This window comes from Castor canadensis, chromosome 16 (assembly GCF_047511655.1).
Source record: "Castor canadensis chromosome 16, mCasCan1.hap1v2, whole genome shotgun sequence".
Lineage (NCBI taxonomy): Eukaryota > Metazoa > Chordata > Mammalia > Rodentia > Castoridae > Castor > Castor canadensis.
In genome coordinates, this window is record NC_133401.1 from 73,671,052 (window position 1) to 73,697,401 (window position 26,350).

At 40.8% G+C, this 26,350-nt stretch overlaps 1 protein-coding gene across 2 annotated transcripts; it reads right to left on the reverse strand.

Annotated features, from left to right (window-relative positions):
• Window positions 1-110: 110 nt before the first annotated feature.
• Havcr1 (hepatitis A virus cellular receptor 1) lies at window positions 111-24,825 on the reverse strand. 2 transcript variants are annotated; one of them, XM_074057636.1, is made up of 8 exons: window positions 24,495-24,825; window positions 21,525-21,869; window positions 18,474-18,557; window positions 14,891-14,995; window positions 10,798-10,856; window positions 7,420-7,528; window positions 6,124-6,160; window positions 111-2,873 (listed from the first exon to the last, which is right to left on the reverse strand). In XM_074057636.1, the coding sequence occupies exons 1-8, from the start codon at window positions 24,538-24,540 to the stop codon at window positions 2,759-2,761; spliced, it is 900 nt and encodes a 299-aa protein (XP_073913737.1). In that variant the 5' UTR covers window positions 24,541-24,825; the 3' UTR covers window positions 111-2,758. The 2 variants fall into 2 exon arrangements, with proteins under 2 accessions (XP_073913737.1, XP_073913738.1); XM_074057637.1 differs by lacking the exon at window positions 18,474-18,557 and having other exon boundaries at window positions 24,495-24,809.
• Between the last annotated feature and the right edge of the window lie 1,525 nt (window positions 24,826-26,350).

A 26,350-nucleotide genomic window follows, 5' to 3' on the forward strand; every position in this document is an offset into this window, starting at 1 on the left:
TGATTCTCAACAAATTTTGACACAATTTAACCAGGTCCTGGGAGTCCATCACAACAAGGTGAAAGGACACCAAGCCCAAACTAACTAATGAACCCAAGAAAATGGCAAGGTAGTTTTGAAACAAAGCTTTTATTAATGAGTGTGCATACAAATGAAACTAAGAATTAGTCTCCAAGAGTCCCTTGATTTTAGGTATTCATGAAATTATTCCATCTGTGCAAGTATCAGTGAACGATTGGTTCTGCTACTTCTTAAAGATGTGCAAAGTTCCATAAGTTTAAACATAGTCTTTTTTGAACATTTTTACTAGTGCATATTAATTGTACAGTGTGGGGGGTTTTCATTGTGATAGTTGCATACATGCATATAATTATACTTTGATTACATTCACCCTGTATTACTCTTTTTTAGATAGTTTTAATTATAGCAGTGTCCTACTATTCCAAAACAGGCTGTATATAAGGGAACAGCAATTGTGAACAGAAGATCCAAGTCAAAACAAAATTCAATATCATCTCTGAGACTGATGTATTTATCCAAAAAAAATTCCACAAACTAAATTCCTCCCTTTTCTGTCAGTGATGAACATATTTTTCTATAGTGTAAGATGATATTGAAATTACTCAATACCAACTGTCTCCAAAGGAAATATTACCATACAGCAAGAGATTTGTGAATTCAACACCAGCTAAATGACCTACTAACTCTAGAGCTGCTATTGTAGTCTCTACTGTAACTGGAAACTTGAATCCTGTAGTGTTTTCACTTTTCCAAGACCGCTCACAAGTGACATTTCATTGAATTTCCACTGTCCACTGAGGTAAGCATGAAAATGATTACTCTAACAGATAAAAAAAGAAAAGGCATAAAGAGCAAGTTATCCTAATACCACGTAGTGTTACTGCTCAGGTCCTATTCTTTATCCTGTACACTCTGTGTTGTCCGCTAAGCCATGGGAATTTTGTTTCATAGAATGCTATTAGTCACTGTGCTCCTGTGTTCAAGCATGTTTTGGAAACGTTAGATTTGACAGCTAACCAGATCCCCAGACCCTTTAATGTGCATCATAAGTCCCCAGGAAGAGTATGAAGAATAGAGCAGGCATCAGGCAGGAATCAGGAGTGAGAAGACGGGAAGGCGGGGACTGGAGTGACAGATCTAGTGGGTCCTGACCACTTACGAATGCAGCCCAATCTTGACAATGGACTTTCATTTTAAAGCTCTATGTGATGCAGGTTGCCCCAAACTTAAGAAACACCGTAGTTTGAACACAATAAATTTTTTAGACCAGTTCAGGTTGGACCCATTTGGCAAACCAAGAATGCAATGCATCACCATCTTGCCCACAGAACCCTCATTCTGAGGACCTATTAATTTCCTGGGACTTTGTAGAATAGTCTTGAAAATGTGGCCTTTGAAAGCAAGCTGCATCCTGCCCTCATAGACCACTATGGTATGAGTAGTTCTGAGCCCCAGAAATGAATTATTTCAGGGTTGACTCAAACCAAGACTGACCCCTTGCAAATCTAGGCTTGCAAGCAATCATCCTGGTGGCTAAAGATATCCCTGCGATAAGTCTTTATTTAACTCTCTTGGAAAAAACAAACATTTAATTGAATTGTGCAAACTTGATTGGATATGCAAAAGACCTGTCACCCTTCTGAAATGATTTTAAATATAAGTATGGTCTGGAGGCAATTTAGGAATTTAGACTTTTGGGTGAAATTAGTGAGAATTTCAAACACTGAAGTTTTCTAAGGCAGAAAGGCTTTTCCCTATGCTCTCTGATTTTCCACTTTCATTTCTCAAATGAACTTATTCTAAAAATTAGTACAGAGAGGTTGTTTACAGAAATGCCTAGCACCGTGGCAGAAGTGTAGTAGAAACAGCACAAGTGCACTAAACCACATGGCAAATGATTTTCTTCCCTCCATAAGTGCTTGGTCCATACTCACTATGGCAATTTCTTCTGATAGCTGACACAGTCATCCTAATCCAGGAAAGAATGCATCTTTTTCCAGAAAGAAAACATACAAATACCCATGCTGATATGATTCACTTCTGTTTCTCCATGCAGGAAATAAAACCTGCATGCCCTCATGATATGAAACTCTTGGGGAAGGCAAGAAAAGTAACACTTTGGGTTACAATATTAAAACAAGAGGTGGCTGGTGGAGTGGCTCAAGTGGTAGAACACCTGGCTAGCAAGTGTGAAGCCCAAAGTTCAAAGCCCCAGTACCACCACCACCAAAAAAAAAAAGTTTCTAAATTATCTCAAATCAGATTTTTTTTTTACTTTTAAATTCTATTCTATTTTCTTGACAGTTTTAGTGATCAAGATAAAATTTCATTTATTATATTACCAATGATTACTACCTTTGATGGATACAAGAATTATGAGGTCTAGGACTAGGGGTGTGTGAGCCAAGTGGTAGAGCACTTCCTAGCAAGCGTTCATACCATAGGATTGGCCCCAAAAGGATTATGTGATTTAATGAAAACACACAATTTTAACTTTTTCATGTTTGGGAGAATATAGCGCAATGACTGGAAAGATTGAGCTAGTCTTAGTATAAAAATAGGATGGTACTAAGGAGTTTGCCTATGGACAGCTATAGAGCCCCCCTGTCCAATTCACTGACATGGTGAATGCAGAGGACACAGACATGGTCCTGGAGTTTAGAAGGCATCTGACATGGCGACATCTGGTTGCTGACTTCTGCAGTCATAGGCGTAAGACCCAGAATGTCACTGGGTGTTAATCCATGACATAAAGATTGTCCTCGATGATGTAGACGTTGTCTTGTGCTTGGCATCGCTCATTTGCTGCACTTTGCAAAGCTCCAATTTGAGGGTTGTTGTATGCAACCAAACTGCAGAAAGAAGGGTTGAATATGTAAGGAAAAGGCAAGATGGCGTCTAACATCTGATCTGTGTTCTTTCGATTGTTTTATTTTCTTTTGCTTAGTTTTTGTTGCTTTTTGAGACAAAGTCTTGCTGTGTACCCCAGCCTAGAGCCCATTGCATAGCCCAGGTTGGCCTCAAATGGTTATCCTCCTCCCTCTGCCTCCCATGTGCTGGGATTACAGCTGTGCTTTACCATGCCAAGTTTGAGAGCATTTCTATGTGTGTCAACAAGATTAGGTCTTCCTGACTCTAGGAGCCCCATTCGTACAAACTAGAAAATGAATGGTGTCTTAAATAGTTGTGAAAGATGTGACCCTGAGTATTCAGTTGTACAAAAGTCTATTTAATAAACGTAAGACAGCGTTAAAAAAAAATCTTCAGAGCCAAGCACGCATGGCTCACACCTGTAACCCTAACTACTCAGGAGCAGAGATCAGAAAGATCACAGTTCAAAGCCAGCCCGGGAAAATAGTTCATGAGACCCTATCTCGAAAAATACCCAACCAAAAAAGGGCTGGCAGGGTGGCTCAAGTGGTAGTGCCTGCCTAGCAAGCATGAGGCCCTGAATTCAAACCACAGTACTGCCAAAACAACCCAGAAAAAACCCCCTCAGAATGGAGTTCAGAAAAGAGAATACAAAAAAGGAAGACCTATAAAGACAGCTATCCAACATCAAACTGAGTAACTAAATACAGATGCATCTTTTCAGATGTAGTTAAGAACTAAATTAGTGTATTTACAACTGTGGATTGTGGCACTCAAGAAAGGGTAATTAAATCTGCTTAGTTGTCTACATCCTGTTACACAGGCACAGAAGAGGAAAATATTGATGGAGTAAAACCGTACAACTTCACAAGTACTGGTGGTCTGTCTTACAGTCAAGTTTCAAGAGTCAGGGGTTAGATCTTTTATAACACATATGCTCACACACCAAGGTCACAAAAGGTCAGCTCTGAAGACTGAGGGACCAACTCTTTGGAGAACTCCTGGTGTGCTATGAATTGCATTTCGCATTCTTTACGGGAAGAGAGGTTGTTCCGTGTCCCTTGTTGTTTGGGGTCACCACAAAGGATGGATACTTTTGAGTTTTATAGAAATAAAGGATGTGCAAGTCAGGGAAGAAAGCAGACCACCTCAAACTTGGGTGGCATTTCGATGTACCCAGTGTTTGGTAAGTGTGGCCAGTGATTTTTCTACTACTGAAAATGTGGACCTGAGTCTCCACTCTGCCACAGATAAAGAACATATTTAAATGATCATAAGCACTGAAGCATTTCCCTGGTCCTTAAAATGGGCCAGTCACACAGGTGTCAATGAGTTTAGGTGTCAATGAGCTCAAATGTGTCAGTGTCACCTAACTGTCAAAAAGGAAATGTCACAAGGAAATGCTCAAAATATGTTAATTAGCATATTTTTTTTGCTTTTTTATAACTTGCATTTTATACAGTATTTTTCTTTTTAACTAAGTGATCAAAGTGAATCCTTTTAATTTTTGTAAATACATTTCTAGAACAATCTAGAATAATGGATTCTTAAGGAATCCCATGAAACTTTGTAGGTCAGAGCAAAAACTTAATACATTTCCAATGTTTTAAGAAATGATACATTTCTGTTTCATTGGTTAACCCGTCTGCATCCTGACCACATCACATCCGATACTGCTTCTACCCACCTGGCAGATGCCAGGTTGAATCAAGTGACTGAAGTCTATATTGCCAGTAATGGGCCAAACAATGCCTGCTTCCTGTCAGGAGCCACTGACATTTACTTTCACCAAATTATTCCCCTTAGAAATGTGTGATCTGAACTTAATAATGAGGAAAGTCTGACAAACCCAAACTAAAAGGCATTATTATTACGTGTGCTATCAAAAAAGAGTCAAGGTCCAGGAGACAAAGAAAAGCTGAGGAACAATGGAACTAAAGAGAAGGGCCAATGCCATGCAACCGTGACCCTAAAAAGTGAAACTTTTAAAAAAGATAAGTTGGAATAAGAGCAGAAATTGAATAATTAAAAGAATGCAGTGCTGATTTCCTACCTCTAAAGTTCATTCTCTTTCTAGTTTCAGAAGCAGTTAGTGAAAAATATTTATGAGCCTGGGTTCCTGAGATTTTGCCCTTTATCTACTGTGCACTGAGACCTGAGATGCCCCTTCCTCCTCCAGAACCTGTTTTCCAGTCTGTAAAATGTGATCAACAGTAACAGCCACCTCCTGGGTTTATTACCACAAAGGACATGATTGAAACAATGAAAGCCAATGTGTACTGGACACTCACAATGTGCTGGATGCCGTTCAACACACGTTCTGTGGACTGGCTTGTGCAATCAACCCAGACACAGAAAAGTATGTAGAGGAACACCCAGTGAAGAACTAGGATTAATGCAAGGCAGCCCGAAGAGCATGGAGTTTGAATAGGAAAATGCCCTTGCTTACACGAATCCAAACCACACACAGCAGGCTGGTTGGCCTTACATCAGAGAAGGTAACTGTCTGGAGTTCAGGAGATTAAGGTTTAGCTAGGCTGCAGAATGCACTGGAAGGGCTTCACAAATACAGTAAACTCAAGATCTGACCAGCCCAGATAACTAATGTAAATGAGTGGAGTGGGCCACTGTGGAGTGATAGGGAGTGACAGGAAGTGCAAAGAAATGGAGGCACTTGCCCTACCAATCTTCTGCTCCCTTGGGGCTCACTCAAATAACCCACCACCCTCCTCTATCGTACCCATGGTACTTTGTGGAAGCACTATAAAGGACCCTGTGTATTTGCTTATGTGTTCTCTGCCTGTTTTGTTCATCAATTTGGACTCCACTAGGTACCTGATAAACACTCAATAACATTGAATAAAATGAAAGAACAGATCAAAACAACTCATTCAATATATAGCTCCATCAAGCAAAATTACAATTCAGTTCTTTTGCTCTAAGAAATTAGGATCCAGGTGCCCTTCTGTACCAGTTCTGCCACAACCGTAGGGAAATACAGCAGGCTGGAAATATCACTGGAGGTACGGTAAACTAGATTTTCAGGGTCCAAGGTATAGGACAGTTTAGGAGAAAAAGAGGAAAGGGACAGAGAGCTCAGGGCTGGCAGAGTGGCTCAAGTGGTAGAGTGCCTGCCTAGTGAGCATGAGGCCATGAGTTCAAGTCCCAGTACTGCCAAAGAAACAAAGAGTGGGAGCTCAAAGGATAAAACACCCATCATTTCACGCTTACCTTAGTGACTGTGTCTTCTTTCTGGCATAGAAATACTCTGAATTGGGGTGGAGTTAAGAGAAAATGAAACATGTCAGCAAGACTTGACAATCATCTTCCAATCAAGTGTGTTATTTTTATTATTCCTTAACCCTTCTTTGGGTAATCCTTCCTGCATGCCTGTTTGAGTCTGTGGAACCCAAGGAAGCTCTTTATTGCTCAGTAACTCATTTTCATTAAAAGCTTGGTATATTCACCCACATATCATGACTTGCCAAAATTGTTAAATAAGCTTTCATTTTTTTAAATGAAAGATAAATTTTCTTCAATATTATCTTTTAAATTAAATAATCCATAAGCCAGGATTGTCCTAGGCTAAGTAAGACATGAGGTCCCACACTGAGGGTCACCTAGGTCAAAGACCTCTTATACTTTTGTCACATTTTATATTCCCAGAAGTTCCTCTGTTTAAGAGGGATAATAAATAAGTGTTTCTGTTAAGGAGGTAATCATATTTTAGCTGTTTTGCCTAAATTCTAAATAATCATTTGTCCAGCTAAGTTCAAAATAATTAGGAAGAACTTCCTCAAATTTGCCAAGTGCTCTAACCGTTTTCTGCCCAGATGCATGAACAGATTGGTAATGGGCTCGTGTGCAGTGTCTTGCAAAATGGATGACTGAGGTTCTTTCATAGGGATACATGAGAAACACCACACACCACAGACACACACACACCCCCGGCAGAAGAGGGGCTTGCAGCCTTGATAACTGGTGTTTGAAGACCTCTCTTCTAGTCATTCATGCGAAGTTTCCCCTCCAAACTTTCATTTCCCTCTTCTGCTAAGTAGTTGTTCTAGAACTTTTAACAGTATCAACCATGGGGACAAAAATGGGATCCAGCTTATGATTCCAGGGCAGCAGAAATCAGTTTCAGAGTTTTGTTGGCCATTAACTCATCCTTGGTCCTAGAGGGGCTTACAGCGTGCATTTTGGAGGTGAGGATTTGGGGATGCAGGGAAGTCATGTGAAATCATGGGGTTACCTGACTGCTGTAGGGCCCTTGCTCTTTCCCTTGGGAACAATCTTGAAATGACTTACTTGTTTTCCTGTGCATGTGTGTTATCTCAACTAGCAAAAACCCTTGGTCCTTCCTATTATTGCTTATACTCTCTCTACAACAAAATTAGAGATAAGAGCAAAATAGTTTCTGCCAGGTATCGAGGGGGTGGGGTAGGGAGTAAGGGAGGGGAGGGGGGAGAAATGACCCAAGCATTGTATGCACATATAAATAAATAAATAAAATAAGAAATGACTTACTTGTGATAACCAAGACAACCAAAATGAGCAACACCAAGGCAGAAACCGCTATGCCCATAGAGACAGCCTGCGTGGTGGTCATCCATGGGCTTTGTGCTGGGAACAGTTGCTGAGGAGACAATGGCACGTTTGAAAAAGCACATATTTTATGAACACAAAATATCTCTAACGTACTTTAGCTCAATACATTCATCCGTGTTGGCCCTTGGCTACTTCTAGAATGTGAGGGTAAGGTAAAGTGATCTGAGGACACAATTCAAACTGGATTTTAGGAAGTGTTTTTGTTTTGCCTGGAGTGGTATTTACATTGGTGTATATATTTGCCAAAATTCAAACTGTACACTAAAGTGTTTAAAAAGTGTTAAGGTATTTTAAAAGTCAATCGGCTATTTCTATAAACACATAATCTTATGATATTGAAAATATTTTTGATCATATATAAGTTGACCTGATCTGCTGAATGTGCTCAGTCATTGAATTTGGTCTTTGATTATAGACCTTATTTGTTCTAAAAAAAATGCAATTAAAAAAAATTAAATTAAAAAACAAAAACTAAACAAATTGTAATTCAAGATTTCATGTCTTTATAAAACTGCCTGGAAGTAGCTGCTGGCCAGTGTGCCATGTGACCAGATAGAAGTGCAGAACTGTGCTCAGATCTCTCCAAGACACCTAAGGGGTCACCACCCCTTAGAATAAGCCTGAGCCAGGCCAGGTATCTTAGTAAGCCCCTTTTCATAGCTTAACCCTGGACCACAAGTGATCCCATGGGACAGGTATTTTAACAGGAAGGAAGTGGGTGAACAGAGAGAAGGAGCAAGTCTTTTCCTGGGTAAGAGTTTAATCTCTGACTCCAGAGAGTCTACTTGATTGCTGGGTGACCATAGACAAGTTACTTAGCCTCTCTGAACCTCTTTTTCTGTGTCTACAAACAGCATATTGAATAGAGTTCTTGTGCAAAGTGCCTCTAGATACTTCCACTGCACTGTGAGTCACCCTTTCTTAGAAAGGACGTGGCCAGGGTCTGGAAGAGACAACTGTGCTGTTATCGATAACCTTATCCATGGGAGAGAAGAAGAGTGGGTAGACGGATAGTGGGATGGCAGGAGGCAAGTTTTGTTTTCATGTTTAAATTATACAACTTATGCAGCATGTTTATTTTGTAACATGCAGCTAAGCAGAAACATGAAAAACTGAAGTCAACCATTACTCATAATAACCAGAAGGAAGCACTACTAACCACGCTGCCTTGAGTACTTTTTGAGTTTAGCCTTCTAGGAGCTTTTTTTTTGCAGTACTGGGGCTTGAACTCAGGACCTTCACCTTCACCTTGAGCCAGGGTCTCGTGAACTATTTGCTCAGGCTGGTTTTGAACCATGATCCTCTGGATCTCTGCCTCCTGAGTAGCTAGGATTACAGGCGTGAGCCACTGGCGCCGGCAAGCAGCTTTTCTTAACAGAAACAATTACTAAACTCTGTATATGTTACCTATCTCTCGACAGATTCTCTCTCTCTCTCTCTCTCTCTCTCTCTCTCTCAGTTTAAAGTTGCCTTTTCTGAGCTGGCAGCATAGTTTAAGTGGTAGAGCACCTGCCTGGCAGGCATGCAGCCCTGACTTCAAACCCCAGTACATCCAAAAAAAATAGTAATGATGATGAAGCCTGTATGCCCTAGTTTGTGCTAGTGAAGTGGCTCAAATGGTAGAGCGCCTGCCTAGCAAGTGTGAGGTCCCAACTTCAAACCTCAGTTCTGCCAAAAAATAAAAATATATAGAGAGAGAGATAGAGAGAGAGAGAGATCAATTTAGCTGGGCACCAGTGGCTCATGTCTATAATCCCAGCCACTCAGGAGGCAGAGAGCAGGAGGATAGCAGTTCAAAGCCAGCCCCAGGCAAATAGTTCAAAAGACCCTATGTTGAAAAAACTCATCACAAAAAAGGTCTGGTGGAGTGGCTCAAGACGAAGGCCCTGAGTTCAAACTCCAGTACCACAAAAAAAAAAAAAAACAAAGGTTGGTTTTTTCACGATCTATGGTAACCCACATCTTCCTAGGTCACTAAGGCAGGGCATTGACTGCACTTTTACTGGTAATATGTAGACATGCTTAATGACTAAATAGCTGGTGGCTTCCTATTAAGATCACATTTGTTATTCTAATCACACATTCATGACCGGGACTGACACCAGACTGTCCTTTCTCATACATCTTCATGTGTCTCTTCAATCCTCTTAAGATAGAGCCCAGCAAGTTGACAAACTAGGTCAGAATATATTTGCCCTACACTAAATACGCCCTGCCTTGCCTAAGCTTTTGGATTTATTTATTTTTCCAGTGCTGGGGATGAACTGAAGGCTGTGTACATCCTGGGCGCTAAGCACTCTACTATTGAGCTACACCCCCAGCCCTGAATTTCTCTTGTGATGGCTCTGTTAATTTTTTTTTTTGGCATTACTGGGGTTTGAACTCAGGACCTACACCTTGAGCCACTCCACCAGCCCTTTTTTGTGAAGGTTTTTTTCTAGATAGGGTCTCACGAATTATTTGTCCAGGGTTAGCTTTGAACTGCAATCCTCCTGATCTCTGCTTCTTGGGTAGCTAGGATTACAGACATGAGCCACTGGCACCCAGCTCTGTTATCATTTCTCACAAGTTGCAATCAAAAGGAATCTTCTCTGACCTCAGACTCTTTTTATTCTTTTCTTCCAAGTTATTTGCACATATTAAAACAAGGTTGCTTCTCCAGGAGCCAAAAGATAAACTTGTCTAACCTATATGTAAAGATGAAACTGTGATATATGTCATGAGACCGGGGTCCCTTAGATTTTTCTCAAGATCACTTACAGAAAATATCCTGCAGAATCAAGGAAGCTTATATTAAAATGTCATTAGTACTCTCAGAATTTGTATGGTCATTTGTTGGAAAAATGATAATAAGGGGCCATCTGTATGTGAGCACTCTTTTACTTACATTCTGTTCTTGTTTAGGATAGCTACTACTCCATCCCATTGATTCCAAGTGTGCTGTCTCTCTATAGGTAATGGAAGTCCTCAATGATATGTTACATTAATGTGTTCTCCTTGAATTAGCTCATTTTTTCCCAGTTTTGGTCATCAGAAAGTCTGTGTAGTCTGTGTGTGTATGTTTATTTGTGCTATTTCATAAAATATCACTTAGTAGGCATCTCTAACAACTGGTCCACCTAAATGAATTTTCAAAGTAAAACATCCTCTTTAAGTCAAATTCTTTTATTCTTTTTATGAGGACAAAAAAAAATCAATCTGTGAACTGGGCTTCCTAAAATAGTCCCTAAAGGCAACTTGCTTCCAGAAAGACACACACGTGAGTCTGGCTAATAAAACAAGGAGAATTATGCTTACCGTTTGATTGCTATGCCAAAGGCCACCATCTGAAGGCTGTGTCATGTTGCCATTCCCATCTGTTTGACAAGAAGGAAAATTAATTAGAATTACAAAAAATATTGGATTTTCACTGCAGACACTAAATATATTCACCTTGCCTTCTGGTAATGAATAAAAAGCTGAATAATAATCTGACTGAATGCTGTAAGCATTCCAAGAGTTATAACAAGCTCTTAACATTTCACTAAGTTATCCTATGAAAATGTTTCTTTTTATCATGGACTCTTTGAAAATGGATGGGTTTTTTTTTTTTCTTCAGGGCAAAAATGCAGGTACACACGAAGTTTTGCCTGCAATTTTAGGGGAATCAACGAAGTTCACTCATGAACAAGTTAAGATGTCAAAGTAATCAGTATTTTCATTCTAGGTAAGAATGACGAAAACTCCAAGGTCACGTGCACAACCAAAGACCAGAAGCACCTAATTCAGAATGGACTTTACACTGACATTACCCTCCGAACGTGAGTAAAATCTACCATGATTCCAAAACTCCTCACTGTGCCATTGTGCCAACTCAAACCCAAAGCGTTTTAGGTAATATCTATAATGTTAGCCACAGACCCGTGTAGCTTACACCATGTAAGAATTAAGATCTCATATGGTGTAGGATGCCTTGATCTCAAAGTTTGAACATTCAGCTTTTCAAAGTGTTTTTGAACTACTGATTTTATACTGGCTTTTGTCCTTCCTAGGCATCTCTAGATCAAATCACAGAATTCTCTTCCTACCAAGTACCATATACTACCCATTTTACATCCTAACCTTAATCCCATTTTACATCCTAACCTCAATCCTATTTTACATCCTAACCTCAATCCCATTTTACATCCTAACCTTAATCCCATTTTATATCCTAACCTTAATCCCACTTTACATCCTAACCTCAATCCCATTCTACATCCTAACCTCAATCCCATTTTACATCCTAACCTCAATCCCATTTTACATCCTAACCTCAATCCCATTTTATATCCTAACCTTAATCCCATTTTATATCCTAACCTCAATCCCATTCTACATCCTAACCTCAATCCCATTTTACATCCTAACCTCAATCCCATTTTATATCCTAACCTTAATCCCATTTTACATCCTAACCTCAATCCCATTCTACATCCTAACCTCAATCCCATTTTACATCCTAACCTCAATCCCATTTTACATCCTAACCTTAATCCCATTTTACATCCTAACCTCAATCCCATTCTACATCCTAACCTTAATCCCATTTTACATCCTAACCTCAATCCCATTTTACATCCTAACCTCAATCCCATTTTGTAGATAAAGAAACAGACATCAAATAATCAAACAAGCTTCCAATTTTGGCAAATGACAGGCGTGTCTGCTCATTCCCTCCACATAAATCACACTCCAACCGAAGTGAATTTCTATAGGTCAATGAGGGGCCCTAACTATTGGCAAAGCCAGCCTATACATAGCCCCAACACAAATAAAACTGGGTGAATAACCCCTCTAAATATTCACTTTACGGTGTCTACATTTTACTCACTCTAGAGTATGTCCTAGAGCCAAAGGCAATATCTAGAGTCTAAGCTCGTTTGTGACTTGTGTTATGACCTTAAGTAAGACTTTCAAGAACAGGACTGGGTAACACAGTGAAAACAGCCTAGACTTGAGTCGAATTAATTGAATTCAGTGCTGCCAATCTCCATTAGCAATGCAACCTTTTTACACAAGGTCCTTTGCATAAGCACACAGGTATATGTAGATAGTGTATTTGCATGGGAATGTGCTCATGTATGTATGTGTACACATAAACACGTATACTTCTAGTTAGGGTCATTTTGAACTATAAGCTGTTAGTACACATTTAATTTTCACATTAAATTGCATGACGCATATAAAGCACGCAATACTGTGTTGGAGAATATGAGCATTGTTTTGACTGGTAGTAGTAGAGGTAGCATTTGATGGAAGGAGTAGTGAGGAGGGGAGAGGGACACAGCTCACTTTCCAAATATCATCCAGCTAATATCTGGTGACTGAATTGGGATCTGTTTGTCTCCAAAGCAGAACTATAGGTTCTCCCAATCTGGCAGTAACAAAACCACAGTCTTCAAATGAGATCAAGTTTCCTGGCACATGCATCTGTCACGGGCGGGTGGCAGGCCGTATGACAACTCAAGTCCCTTCCTGGCCTAGCATTGTTTGCGTCTGTGAAGCTTTTGCCAACTGTAGACTGATGGGGCACAGTGAGGACCTGGCCTGGGAGCCTCAGATGCACAGCCAACCTGCTAGCAGCCATGCAAATCCTGGGGAGACAGCTGCTCCAATGTCTGTTCCTCTCTGGAAAGCTCTACCCTCACCAGGTTTCGGTGACATGTTATTTTAGAGAATGATCCCCCTGCTCCTACTTTCTTCCCCCTCACACCCTAAAAGAGAAGCATGCAGCTGCTCCTACTGCTGGTATCTTGTGTTTTTCTCTTTCATTTTTCTGTGCCTGGGAACAGTTCACCAAGGATTTCACTTTCAAAACCAAATGTCACCATTACCTAATCCTTACTGAATGTGTCGCTCTGTGAATCTCACTGCAGGTCCATTTTAAATTAACCAGTTTCCAGGAATGCTTAGCAAAAAGTAGGCCATATGGGGGTGGGGAGCCCAGGCTGGCAGCTCCTGAGGACTCATTCACACTCAGGGTCCCACAAGGCCTGACCTCCTACAGATGCAGTGTGGAGACAAGGACACAAAGCCAGCTCTGAATCACATGGGGTTCCACGTGTGAGCACTTGAAAATTACTATTGTGGCTAACAGAGCTTCAGCTGGAAGGCATCAAGGTCAACTTTACATTCCTTTTATTTTCACAGGTGCTTGGGTTTGAACTCCGGGCCTCACACTTGCCAGGTAGAAACTTTACCACTTGAGCCACACCATACCCTCAGCCTTTTTTTTTTTTTCCTTTAGCTGTTTTTCAAACAGTCCTCCTATTTGTACATCCTGCATAGCCGGGACAATAGATGTGCACCACTATATCCTACTTTATCAGTTGAGATGAGGTCTCACTAACTTTTCACTGGGGTGGTCCTGGAGCCATGATCCTCCCGATCTCCGCCTCCCAAATATCTGGATTACAGGTGTGAGCCCTTGCACTGGGCCTCACTCTACATTTCAAAAGAGTGAAGAGCATATGGAAACCACCCAGAATCTGGACAATGGGACAGAATATTTGCAGTGAGAATCAGGATCTCAGAGTGACCTCTTAGTCCATTTGCACTGCTATAACAAAATATCTTAGACTAAGTAATTGATCAACAAAAGAAATTTCTTGGCCACCGTTCCAAAGGCTGGGAAATCCAAGATCAAGGCATAGGTTGATTGGATATCTGGGGAGGGCTCCCTTCCAGTGCCTTCTATACAGCCCCAAGTGGAGGAAAAGACACAAAAGCTCCCCCAGGCCTCTTCTACAAAGGAATGACTCCCATTCATGAGGCTCTGTCCTCATGACCTAATTCCCTCTCAGATACCCCACCATTTACTACTACAGCTCTGCGGGTCAGATGGCAAGGCAGGACTTTATGGGCCATAAGCATTCAGGTCACTGTGCACCTCCAACGTGCTTGACAGGGAGCGAGGAGCCACCTGCTGTATTTAAGGTCTGGAACTTGGAGGAAGCATGAATAATAGTGTAGTGTAGAAGGATGGATTTGATCGTCTTAAGGCCCTGGTCAACCCCAGTAATAAGCTTGGAGTCGTGGTGGCAAAAGAGAGTTGTGTTCCCATGTCATCCAAGCTACCTGTGCCAATCTTCCAAATTCTAAACACTGAGTAATGATAGTAGCAGTTATTACACTGTCCCTTTCCCCCTTTTTACCTAAATCCTTCACCTCATTTCATCTTCATAAGCACTGTCGGTGGTATTACAATCATTTCACAAATGCTGAAACAGATTCCGAGAGGGAAGACGTTGGTACAAGTCACATAGCTGACATGAGTGGCCAACAACCAACACTCGTGTGTGCGCTCAACGCGGTCAATGTTATCAAGATCTGAATTCTCCCAGGGGTTCAGCGAAGAGAATGTAATTACCTGTTGTACAAGAAAGCAGCGAGGAGCTGGTGGGCTGCGCCCATGTTTCCTGCCCTGTGGTAGACTGGGTTTCTGTTGGCTGAGTTGGAGAAGGTGATGTAGCGACTAGAATGAAAACAATGGAAGAACTGTGTTTCATCTGTGGAGGGAAAAAATCTACCCTCTCCCCAACAGAAATAGAAAACAAAACTAAAATCAGAAATCACCATCAACTTCTCACAGTGCCTCACTCAGACTTCCTCAGGAGGCCTGGCTCCCACCTACCCACTTCTTGCCCTTCTTAGAAATGTAGCCAAAGATACCCCTGAGTCATTGCACCGCTCTCTAGTTATTCATCATCATGAGGAAATGTAATTTAATTAGTTTTAGCAATATACAAAATTAGTTCATACTTTCAAGTTCTACCTTTTGGTAGCGCTAGGATTGAACTCGGGGCCTTCAACTTGCTAGGCAGATACTCCACCACTTAAGCCACACTCCACTCCCTCCTTTGCTTTAGTTATTTTTGGATAGGGTCTCAAACTTTGTGCTCAAGGCTTGGACCTTCTACCTACACCCCCTGCATAACTGGGGTTGCCAAGTGTGTGCCATGCTTGGCCCTCACACTTTCTGTTTCTTCTAGATTCCTGCACTCCCTCTAAATTCACAAAGTCTGTATCACCACATCTTCTGTAGGACACCCAATTAAATTTCTATTGTATTAACACAATTGGCATTCAGTTCCGGGGAAGAAGGTCTGAGTCACACTAACCTACCCTACTTCCTTCACAACAGCCTCAATCTGGATTTCCTGGCTTTATTCAGGTTCCAGATTACCCACACATCTTTCCAAGAAGATGTACATACTGACCGACACAGAATAGATGCCATTTCACTCCTTGAGATCTTTTTAAGGTGACAGTATTGCCCGATGTCTTAGGCTTAGTACAGATCTTGGCAGAGGCTGATCCCAGCTCCTTCTGTGCCTGCATTCTAGGCATTTCTTCTGGAAGAGTGGTTTCCTGTGTTATCTGACTCATCTATTCCTCGACAAAATGTTTCCACTGGGAACTCTAATACAGGGCCATGTCTCTCTTTCTTTTCTTCAAATCCATCCTATTTTCCTATCAGATAGCTCACCTTATATTCAGAGTTAGTCACTTGCCTGTTTATAAGGTCTTTACATAACTTTATAAGGTGCTTTTAGAACACCCAGAATTTTGGAGCAAATTCCTAGTGGTAGCTGGACAAGAATTCCTAATCCTGGGTTTTCTTAATTGCCTCTCTGGTCTTTCTGTTTTGCCCTCCCCTCTACAGTCTGGATAATTTTACCTTTTTTCAACATTACCCTCTCTCATGAACTGGATTGCTTTCTTGTTTTTCTCTAATGCTCAAAACTGTAAGAAGATGTAGCTGTCATTAAAAACAAGGACAGCACAAGAGAGTCAGATGGTCAGAGTCTGTACCCTATGTGGTTGTAAAAAGACGTCTCGAGCTTCGTTTCTTTCCCACCTCCCACCCTCCACCCCCCTCACCCCTGCTCTTACAACTTTATTTCCAGTTGTTCCATGAACGTTTTAGGCAGCTAAGCATAAGCACAGGGAGAGGTGGATATCCTAACATTATATTATTTAGAGTGATGACCTCCTTCCTACACTGGAAAGCACAACTCTAAAACTCTTTAGGAAGCTATCAGAATAAAAATAAGACCCAAATTACCATTCCCCAGTAGCCTTACGGACACAATGAGTCAATACTTCTGTTCTAAATCTCAGCTTGGCTGGTGGTATGGCAAAAAACCCAAACAAACAAAAATAAATAAATCTAAGCTTTAAGTGAGATCAGTAACTTATTCATGTTCTCCACACCAAGGTCATGAATCTGTCACCTTAGTAGGTACAAACTAAGTATTAAAATGTTAAATTGCCAGGAGTGGTGGTACACATCTGTAATCTCAGCTACTCCAGAGGTAGAAATAGGGGGATCCCAGTTCAATGCCAGTCCAGACAAAAAATTAACAAGACTGCATCTCGACAAATAAACTGGATGTGGTCTTTAATCCCAGCTATACAGGATGCATAACTAGAAAGGATCACATCCAGGACCCTATCCAAAAAATAACTAACACAGAAAAGGGCTCAAGTGTGGCTCAAGTGGTAGAGTGCCTGCTTAGCAAGCACAAGGCCCTAAGTTCAAAACCCAGTACTGCCAAAAAACAATAATAATAATAATAATAATAATAAATCCATATTGAGAAAGGCTAACAGATTCTCTAGCATGTGCAGCTGCCTGGAACAATGCTATTTTTCCTGCACATTTTTATGCTCTACAATTCCATTCACATCCCAAAGCCCTCTCTTCCAAACCCTGCTTATAATCTATTCCTTCAGATTCCTCCTGGTTAAATATTGCCATGATTCAATTGGAGCCAAGGAAAATCAATATGTTTCATCAGACTTTCCTAACTAAGAGGCTGTGACATTTCTGTGTCTCCTCCAAATCCAAAGCCACCTCCAAGGGGCCAAAGGAGTTCAGGAAGCTTTGAGATGCTCCACTAAAAGTTCTCTCTTTAATCCTGAAAATAGAAGACTTGAACCTAAACGTGTCCTCTAGAGTGACAAGTTATTTCCCCACCTGCAAGTCAAGTTATTTGCCATGTGTGGTAAATCTAAACTCTTATCTGTTGGGAATTTGAAGTATGAACCATGTAGCATCCATCAAAAACGTAAGTATGTACCTTCTAAGTCCCCAGAGTCTATAAATTCAGTGCCTACTTTCATCATCAGTATAAAGAGCATCGTTTGCAAGGTCCATGCTGTATAAATAAATTAAAGAACGCTTGAAGCAAAACAGTGTTCTTAATAATTTTATAGTCTTTTTCAGGTAGGATGTCAAAATGGGACAACTCCATCCAAACTTAAAATTCAATGTTCATGATGGAAGCATGACCCAGTAGTTAAAAAGTACTGGCCCCTAAATTCAAGTTAACAGTGGATGACTCTCAACCACTTTCTTTAAATCTTTAGACATTCAACATGAATTTTCTGACTGTGTGTCTTAGCTCCTGTAACTATAAAATCGGGTTGGATCTCACCTAGGATAGATATTTAATAATTGAGAAAATATTGGAAAACATGCAACATGGCACCTGGTACCCAGGAAACAGTGTTAGCTTCCTTAAAATGTTATCCCCTGGAGGGCCCGACTTCAGGGTGGACTCAATGAGTTTAGAACCTCATTATTTTGACTCTTGTCTTCTGCCATTCCCTATCTTTTACATCATAAAGCTGTTCCCCAGCTAGGTTGGATTCTCACCAGCTCCCTCAGGTGTCCTAGATCAATGGTCCAGCTATTTCTGGCTAATAACGAACCCCTTTTGGAATCTGATTCAGCAGAGAATGGAGACCCTCCCTCTTCAAATGCTTATACCTGCAAAAGGTGTGCATAACTTGAGGGAAAGGAGGATCGTAGTCCTTGTGAAGCCCATGTTTGAGATTCAGTTAAGAACTTTCTCCTAAAGTGTACTTCTGTCTTTTCACCGTGCTCTGCATGGTCTACAGCTCCCATTCGAAGGCCTCTGGGCTCCAAAATGCATCTGTTTTACCTGTCATGTGGTTCTGTGTGTGTGCTGGCGTTGGAGGAAGAGAAGTAGAAACGCTGGTTGTCATGGCAACGCTTGTGACGCTGGCTGAAGTTAGAAACGAATATGAAAGCGAGGATTAATCAAGCAACAAGAAACAAGAGCCCGGTTCTGGAACTGAACCTAGCACACTGATAAGACACGGCCCCCAAAGAACCTGAACGTGTGTTCTTTGTCATTGATCAACTAGAATCTGGTGGCGGAGAGCTTTGGAGCCATGTTCACCAAGAAAGAAAGTGCCAGCACCGATTATGTGGGAGGTAAGAAGAGATTTCACACCTGCATGAACACTTTTTAAAAAATCAGTCATGCACATCAGAGTCACCTATTGTCACAAGCATCTCTATGAGACAGGTCTACAGAGCCTACTGTTGTTCTCTTCTCAGACCTGAAAACAGAGACTGAGTTAAACAGAGATCCCAGGCCCAGCAAGTTTCACCAATCCCAGGTAAGGGCAGCACAAAGGAGTTACACATTCGCATAGAAGGCAGACAAGACTCCTAAGGTTTTTTCCCACCTAAGAGACACAGGTTGGGTGTCTCCTATCTGAAATGCTTGGGACCAGAAGTGTTTCAGAATTTGGATTTTTTTTAATACTTGCATATAAATAACGAATGGCTTGTGAATGTAGCTCAAGTCTCAACATACAATTCACTTGTGCTTCATACATGTACACTTCATACACATAGCCTCAAAGTAAGTTTATGTAACATAAAGTGCATGACATTTTTGTTCGGGTGCGTTAAACTGTAACAAGGTTTCTGGCAACTGTACATTTAGTTTGATGCTCACTAAAATAATTTCAAACACGTTAAAATTATTCATTAAAATTCTGGGTCAGACTTTGTCATAAGAAATTGGAATTAGTGGAATTTTCCACTTGGAGAATCACTTCAAAATGCTCGAAAACTTGCAGATCTTGTAGCATTGAGGAGTTTGGATTTTTGATGAGGGAAGTTCTATAATTCACAAAGTGACAGTCAGAAGTGCTATGGGAATCCCAATGTCTTACTGAAGGATTCAGAGGTCCTCAGAGATCCAAGACTAGCGTGAGCTGAAACAGAGTGGCTGGCACAAAAGCAGACCCAATGAAGGAGTGAACCAAGCATAAATGCATAGTTTTTAGTCAGCAGGCACATTTTTTCCCCTATAAGCTGATTTCTTAAAACTTAATTCTACTAACTATATAATAAAACCTCAGAAATAGGGAACAATTGGTTTGAAAAGTCTTGTTTATGAAAGATACAATTTAAGTTGGAATCGAGCTAATTTTTCCCTTGAAGAAGGAAAAAAATTGTGGCTGAAAGCAATTAGTGAATGTAAAAGTCAGCAAACTTGTCTGCAGACAGTAAATGCTTTAGGCTTGGGGACCTAACACGTGTGGTTTCTATAGCAACTACTCTCCTGCGTTGGTTTGAAAGTAACCACTGACAACATGTAAATGGGGGTGGCTATGTTCCAATAAAACTTTATTTATAGAAAGCTGTAATAGCATCTGAGCTGCCCCTGGGCTATAGTAACCCTGATCTAATGGACAGCCAGAAGCTTGAACACAATCCAACCCCTCCCTCCACAGTTCAAAATCTGACCCAGAGAAAAAAGCAAGCATGCCAAAAGACTGGTCAGAGTGTCATAGCAGACACAAAGCAGCAGAAAGCCAGCTCAGAAGCTTTTCTTACTTAGGTGCTTTCCCACTGAGAAGACAGGAAAACTACAAAGATAGAAAGAACTGGTGAGAGATGACCTGGGGACAGCTGAATAGTAAACTCAGCGTACTTAAAGTACAAGAAAACTCGAAGAATTGGTTAGAAAAGGGTGCTCAAAGTCACTTTGGCTCAGAGATGGACTCACTTTCTGACTAGACTAAGCGGTGTCTTTGTAAGAATGTCTAAGCACAACAAAAGCTTCTATTCGTTTTATGTTATGCCAGTTTTAAAAATCCAACCAGATCAATAACATAATCTCACAACTCCAAGAAGGCTGTCACATACCCTACCGACTGCCTCCAGAGCTGTTTCTCCACATCTTCCTTCAGCACACTGTGTAGCCAGCTTCTTTGGGCTTCCCTAAACTGCCTTCCAGACTTAGTTTCCCTAGAGTCAGCACTTTACTCAAACAGAATTAGCCACATCTTGCTTGCCTTTAGAAGGGAACAAACCAAGCCCCAAAGCCAAGAGATTGCAAAAGAATGTTCTTTTAATTTAAAAAAAATTAGACCAGTTACTATTGGGTTCTATTGTCAATAGAAGACCTTAGTAGAAGGAAATTTATTAAGAAACAGCACCAGAAGCCAGGAAACCTTCATGAATCTGTCCCTGTTGGATAAAATCATGAGGAAAGTCAGGATGACCACATCAGGAAGGAAAATGTAATGTTCTCAGATTTCTGGTGTGTGAACATCTTACAAGCAACTGGCAAACAGTTGTTGAAAGGTAAAAGCTTTTGTATCAGGTCATTTTAATTTTTAAGACAGCATTGTGATATATGAGCTATATTTCAAAAATCCGAGGAAGGATAGGGGAGGTAGTAGAAATACATAACTTTTTCAACAATTTGAGTTTTAGGGCTCTTGAAACCAGGTGTCTGTCTACACAGCAGTACTTTGTATTACCTGCTTTTCAGGTTTGAACTCCATTATGCTTTTAAAATGTCAAGAATGGACATTTTAACATTCTTCGAAGGCAAAACCTCAGAGGAAGGGGTGCAGTTCTTTAAGTAAATTCAGCTTGGTAAAACTATTCACTATATTTCAGGTGGAACAGTGAATGCTATTTCGTGGCCCAAGAAGCCTGTCTGAGTCCAAATTTAGCCTATTCTAGCCATGGCCTAGAATCAAGGTTGGTCTTAAGACTTCATCAACACAAATTAAAGTTATTCTGTTTCTCAAAAGCAAGTGTTGAATTGGCAAATGGGATTATAAAAACCTTGCCTTCCCCCATTTCAGGAAAAAGGAAAATTAATACCAAACAGAAAACTCAGTTAATGAAATAATCAAAGGAGATAAGACAAGCTTACCTGGCTCAATGTTCAACATCAGGTTGAATTTGACATCATTGAACCAGCCCCTGAGCTCAATCCGGCAACAGTAAGGGCCACTGTCAGCCTCCACGGTGTCCTCTATGGTCAAAGACACGTTCCCACGTGAAATCTGCCCCTTCAGTTTATACCGCAATGCCTTCTGAAATGTGACCCGATATCCATCCGTCCAGACAACTGCATCTGTGCATTTCGAGGAAGGACAGATCCCTCGGCCCCAGCACATGGTTGTAGCTCCCCCCTCATAAGTCACTGAGTAAGTGCAGGGCAGTGTGACAGGCTGACCGACCACTCCTCTCACTGGCGGAAGAGAAACTACAGCACCTGAAGTAAAGACAGGAGAAAGAGAGAATAAGGCCTCCATATTTTCCTAAAATGTTGTTTTTACTACTTTATATATTTTCTTTTTTTTTCTGTTCAGACCTGATAGCTTGAATTTTAAAATTTTAATACTAGGCACATTTTTCAGGTAGAATATTTATCAACAATTACCTAATGAATTCAATTGTGAATAAAACAATTTGCTAGCTGGGTGCTGGTGGCTCACACCTATAATCCTAGCTACTCAGGAGGCAAAGATCAAGAGGATCATGGTTCAAAGCCAACCCAGGCAAACAGCTTCTCAAGACCCTATCTAGAAAAATAAACCATCACAAAAATAGGACTGGTGAAGGGGCTCAAGGTGTAGGCCCTGAGTTCAAACCCCAGTACCGCAGAAAAAAAAGAAAAAAAAAAAAAACAATTTGCTCTGCTGAATGATAGTCATTTTCTCTCTGTCTGTCTCATTTTTTGAGACAGGGTCTCACGCTATAACCCAGGCTTGGAACTTGGCTGTGTAGCTGGCCTCCACTGGAGATCTTTCTGCCTCACCCTTCCTAAGGGCTGGGATTATAGACCTGTACCACTATATCTGGCCTGTATCTCATTTTTACCTTTGTAAATAATCTCATAAAATCTTTCGGTATTTAGGTTTTTAGGCCCCTATGAGAAAGATTACCAGGATAAAGGCAGGAATATTTCCCAGTCTTCTTTTTTTTTTTTTTTTTTGGTACCTGGGTTTGATCTCAGGATCTCATGCTTGCTAGGCAGGCTCTCTACCACCTGAGTTACTCCACCAGTCCTTTTTTGCATTGAGTATCTTTGCGATAGGGTCTCAGAAACTATTTGCCTGGGGCTGGCCTCAAACTGCAATCCTCCTGATCTCTGCCTCCTGGGTAGCTAGGATTGCAGGCGTGAGTCAGAGGGGCCCTGCTATTTCCAGTCTTTTGCTGACTATAGCCAAATGGTTTTCCTAAAAGTTTGAACCAAGTGACACTCAAGTAAAACATGAGTGGGTATTTCACCCTGGGTTTGCCAGGTATCGGATATATGGAAATATGCATATAGCTTCCCCATCTCTTGCCTATTCCAGGGCCCCAGTCTTGTCTCCCAGATTTAACCACTATATCAGCTGAAATCCATTTTTTAAAAATCAATTTTTCACATTTAAGTTTCAACGTTTTATTTCTTTAATTTTTTGTTTTGATATGTAGTTGAGGCTGACCTCAAACTCACAATCCTCCTACCTCTGACTTCTGAGTGCTGGGATTACAGATATGTACCACCAAGCCTGGCTCAAATTTTTTATTTTTATTGTGTTTTAAAACTGCTGTTGCAAATGCAATCACTTCCTCACTACCCCCATCGCCTGTCGAGAAAGCAGAGCTAATGTTTTGTATAAACCAGTGCTGCTTTAAAAACAGAAGTCTAGTGTACTTCAGAAATCCATGTTCAGCTTCCAGGAGGGGCTGAAGCTTATTATGGACTTTAGGATCAGTCCAAAAAAAAAAAAATGAAAACCTAAGCAGAGGTCCCTCCTCATAGGTTGATGAGCTTGCCAACTGATCAAGACTCACTTACAGACTTGAAACTACAGAATTGGAGAATATTCAACCAAGAACTGAATTAATACCAGATGTGAAGGTACACATCTGTGATCCCAGCACTCGTGATGCTGAGGTATGAAAATCTTGAGTTTGAGCTTGAGATAGTGAGACCCTATCTCAATTTTTTTTTTTTTACGAAACCTAAATTATATAACCTAAAAAAAATCAAAATTTAAAAGATGCATCTTCTAGGACAGAAACATTGAGAACCCAGTTGACAAGTGCTTTTAAGTTGGTGCGTAAAAGAAATCTAAGGGCTGGGGACATAGCTCAGTGGTAGAGTGACAGCCTAGCATGGGCAAGTCCTGGGTTGGATCCCCAGCACTGCAAAACAACGAAAGACAGAATAAGGAAAAAGAATCTAAGATTCACTGATGAGTCATACATAGGACTAGGCTGACAATCTGAGAAATGCTTATTGTTATATCAAATAAGAATATTTGTCTCACTGGAATTCTTGTCATTTGTTTTGCCCAATACCATTTTGGGAATAACAAATATAGCATATGCTTTTATAATTAGGTTCTAGCAATGTATAATAAAAATGAGCTTTTCCCATAATCCCAAAGATTAGTTTTTAAAATTTCAGATGTGTTTATTCAAACATTTTCCCCATCTCATAAAATGTTTTGAATTAAAATATTTCTAAATGAAATAATTACACATTTTTTTGTAAAAGGCACAAAGAATTAACTCTCCCTTCTACCTCTGACCCCCACTTTCTCACCTCAGCCTCCAACCCCATAAAACACATTACCATTTCTTATGTGCATGTATTTGTCTGAACTTTTACACATACTCACCACTTTTTTATTTAAACACAATGGCAGCTTGTGACATACTATCCTGCATCTTGCCTTGACTTAGCCATCAATTATGTAATTAGAAGTTTCTTGACAGTAAGATTTCATCCTGGCTCTCTGGCTAACCCATAGCCATCCAACAAGCTCAAGGAATATCTATCTATTTTCCTCTGCCACCTCCAGCCTCCACAAATACCACCCCAGCCCATCCACTCACTTACCTGTCATAAGTAGTAGGAGGCTTAAAATGACAACTGGAGGGTACATTTTGGTGTTGACCTGAAGGAAAAGGAAAAGGCAGGCCGGTTGGCTGTGGCCCCCACCAGATGGTGTCTAAGCAGGTTTTAGTTCTCAGGCTACAACTTCTCCTTTCTGCCTGACTGTGTGAATCACGTGGATTGCACTGCTGAGGATAAGGCAAGACCACATTCACCAGCTTCAGGGCTCTGTGAGCTCTCAGTGATGAGCACTCGGTGCCTTCCGATTAACAGAGTAAGCTGTCCTCAGAAACTGTCCCTCATCCTCCAGGTTCTTTCCCACGTACAGCCATCCACTGCACTCCTAGTTTTGACAAAGGAAATAAGGCAGCAAATAAAAAATAAACTGAAATCAGAGGCAAGATTGTGGCTCAATGGCAGAGCCCCAAAGCAAAGACCAGCCTTCTAATGGCAGAATGCATCTGTACTCTAATCGTCTTTAGCCTCAACCAGTCCTCTTACCAAGTTCACCATTAGCAAGCTGAATTTAGCAAGAATGTGAAGCACTAACTATTTCATGCTACCAGAAACAATGACTCAGATGACATCTTCCAGAGGAATGGCAAGAGAATACTTGAAGGAGGACTGGCTTCAGATCCAAGTCCTACCATTCACAAAGCTGGATAATCCTGAGAGTTACAGAATGCCTCCAAGTTTTGATTTCCTCATTTGATTAAAAAAAAAACTAAATTAAATTAAAAAAACCACTAACTCTTGTCTCTCACAAAGGATTGGTACCATGAGCATTAGAACTTTGAAAAGTAGCCTAGATATGCATTAAGGACATTACCTAAGCTTTCTGGACAATCTGCTGTGTGGCAGAACTCTGAACCAAGCTCTCACAAGCATTTAATCTTTGCCAAACCACTGAGGCAGCTGGTTTTTTTAACCCCTTTCATGGAAGAGGAACCTGAGGCTTGGGGCAGTTAAGTGTACTTAGATTCCAGGTTTCTGACTTTTAAATTTTGTTCTTAATCATTAAGCCATACAGACATGAGTAAACCTGCCTAGCATTTCATTAACTGCCCTTTGACCTAAAGATGCAGTAACTTCCTGTCAGGGAAGCAAGGGTGGTCCACTTCCAGTCTTCTTACAGCCTGTGACAGACTGCAGATCAATGCAAGTCAACTCCCTGTACAGCTATCCTTATTATCTCAACTAACAAAAACCCTTGGTCCTCCTATTATTGCTTATACTCTCTCTTCAACAAAATTAGAGATAAGGGCAAAATAGTTTCTGCCTGATAACAAGGGGGTGAGGGGGTAAGGGAGGGGGCAGGGGGGTAAGGGAGGGGGTGGGGGGGAAAGGGGGAGAAATGACCCAAACATTGTATGCACATATGAATAAAATAAAAATTCAAAAAAAAAGACCTGGGTGGGATTGGCATTCTGAGGTCATGGGGTCCTTCAATGTCCTAGAGTGGAATCCCTCAATCTAGCAATCTATACTTGGAAGAGACCAGAAACCTAAATGCTAAAACATAGCATTGTAACATAGTGTTTAAAAATTCATTTCTTAATTAAAGGCCAAAAATTTTAAACACATAGAGTCTGTGTGAAACTCAGCTCTTTGACTCTTGTTAAACAAAATAGGGTGGCACCACACATTCATACCATTCTATCTCGTTAGAGTTCTCCAGTCTGCATCAGACCCACAGGAGTGGGGGCCTTCATTGCCTCAGACCTACCCTCACCTTCTTAAAGACAAGCTCACTTTTGTCACCAGGCCTTCTTATGGGTTGTTCCATGCCTATTGATTGAAACTCTCCTCTTCCACAAAATGAAGGGTTTGAACCACGATCTTTAACAGCTCTTCAGGAT

What these genes read in the sequence shown, in the direction of transcription:
- Havcr1 (XM_074057636.1), bottom strand. Translation starts at nt 24,540, where the DNA reads ATGTACCCTCCAGTTGTCATTTTAAGCCTCCTACTACTTATGACAG. An exon ending in CCTCCTACTACTTATGACAG is followed by an intron (nt 21,870 to 24,494) that starts GTAAGTGAGTGG and finishes TCTTTACTTCAG; the next exon opens with GTGCTGTAGTTTCTCTTCCG. An exon ending in GGTTGTCTTGGTTATCACAA is followed by an intron (nt 6,161 to 7,419) that starts GTAAGTCATTTC and finishes ACCCCAATTCAG; the next exon opens with AGTATTTCTATGCCAGAAAG.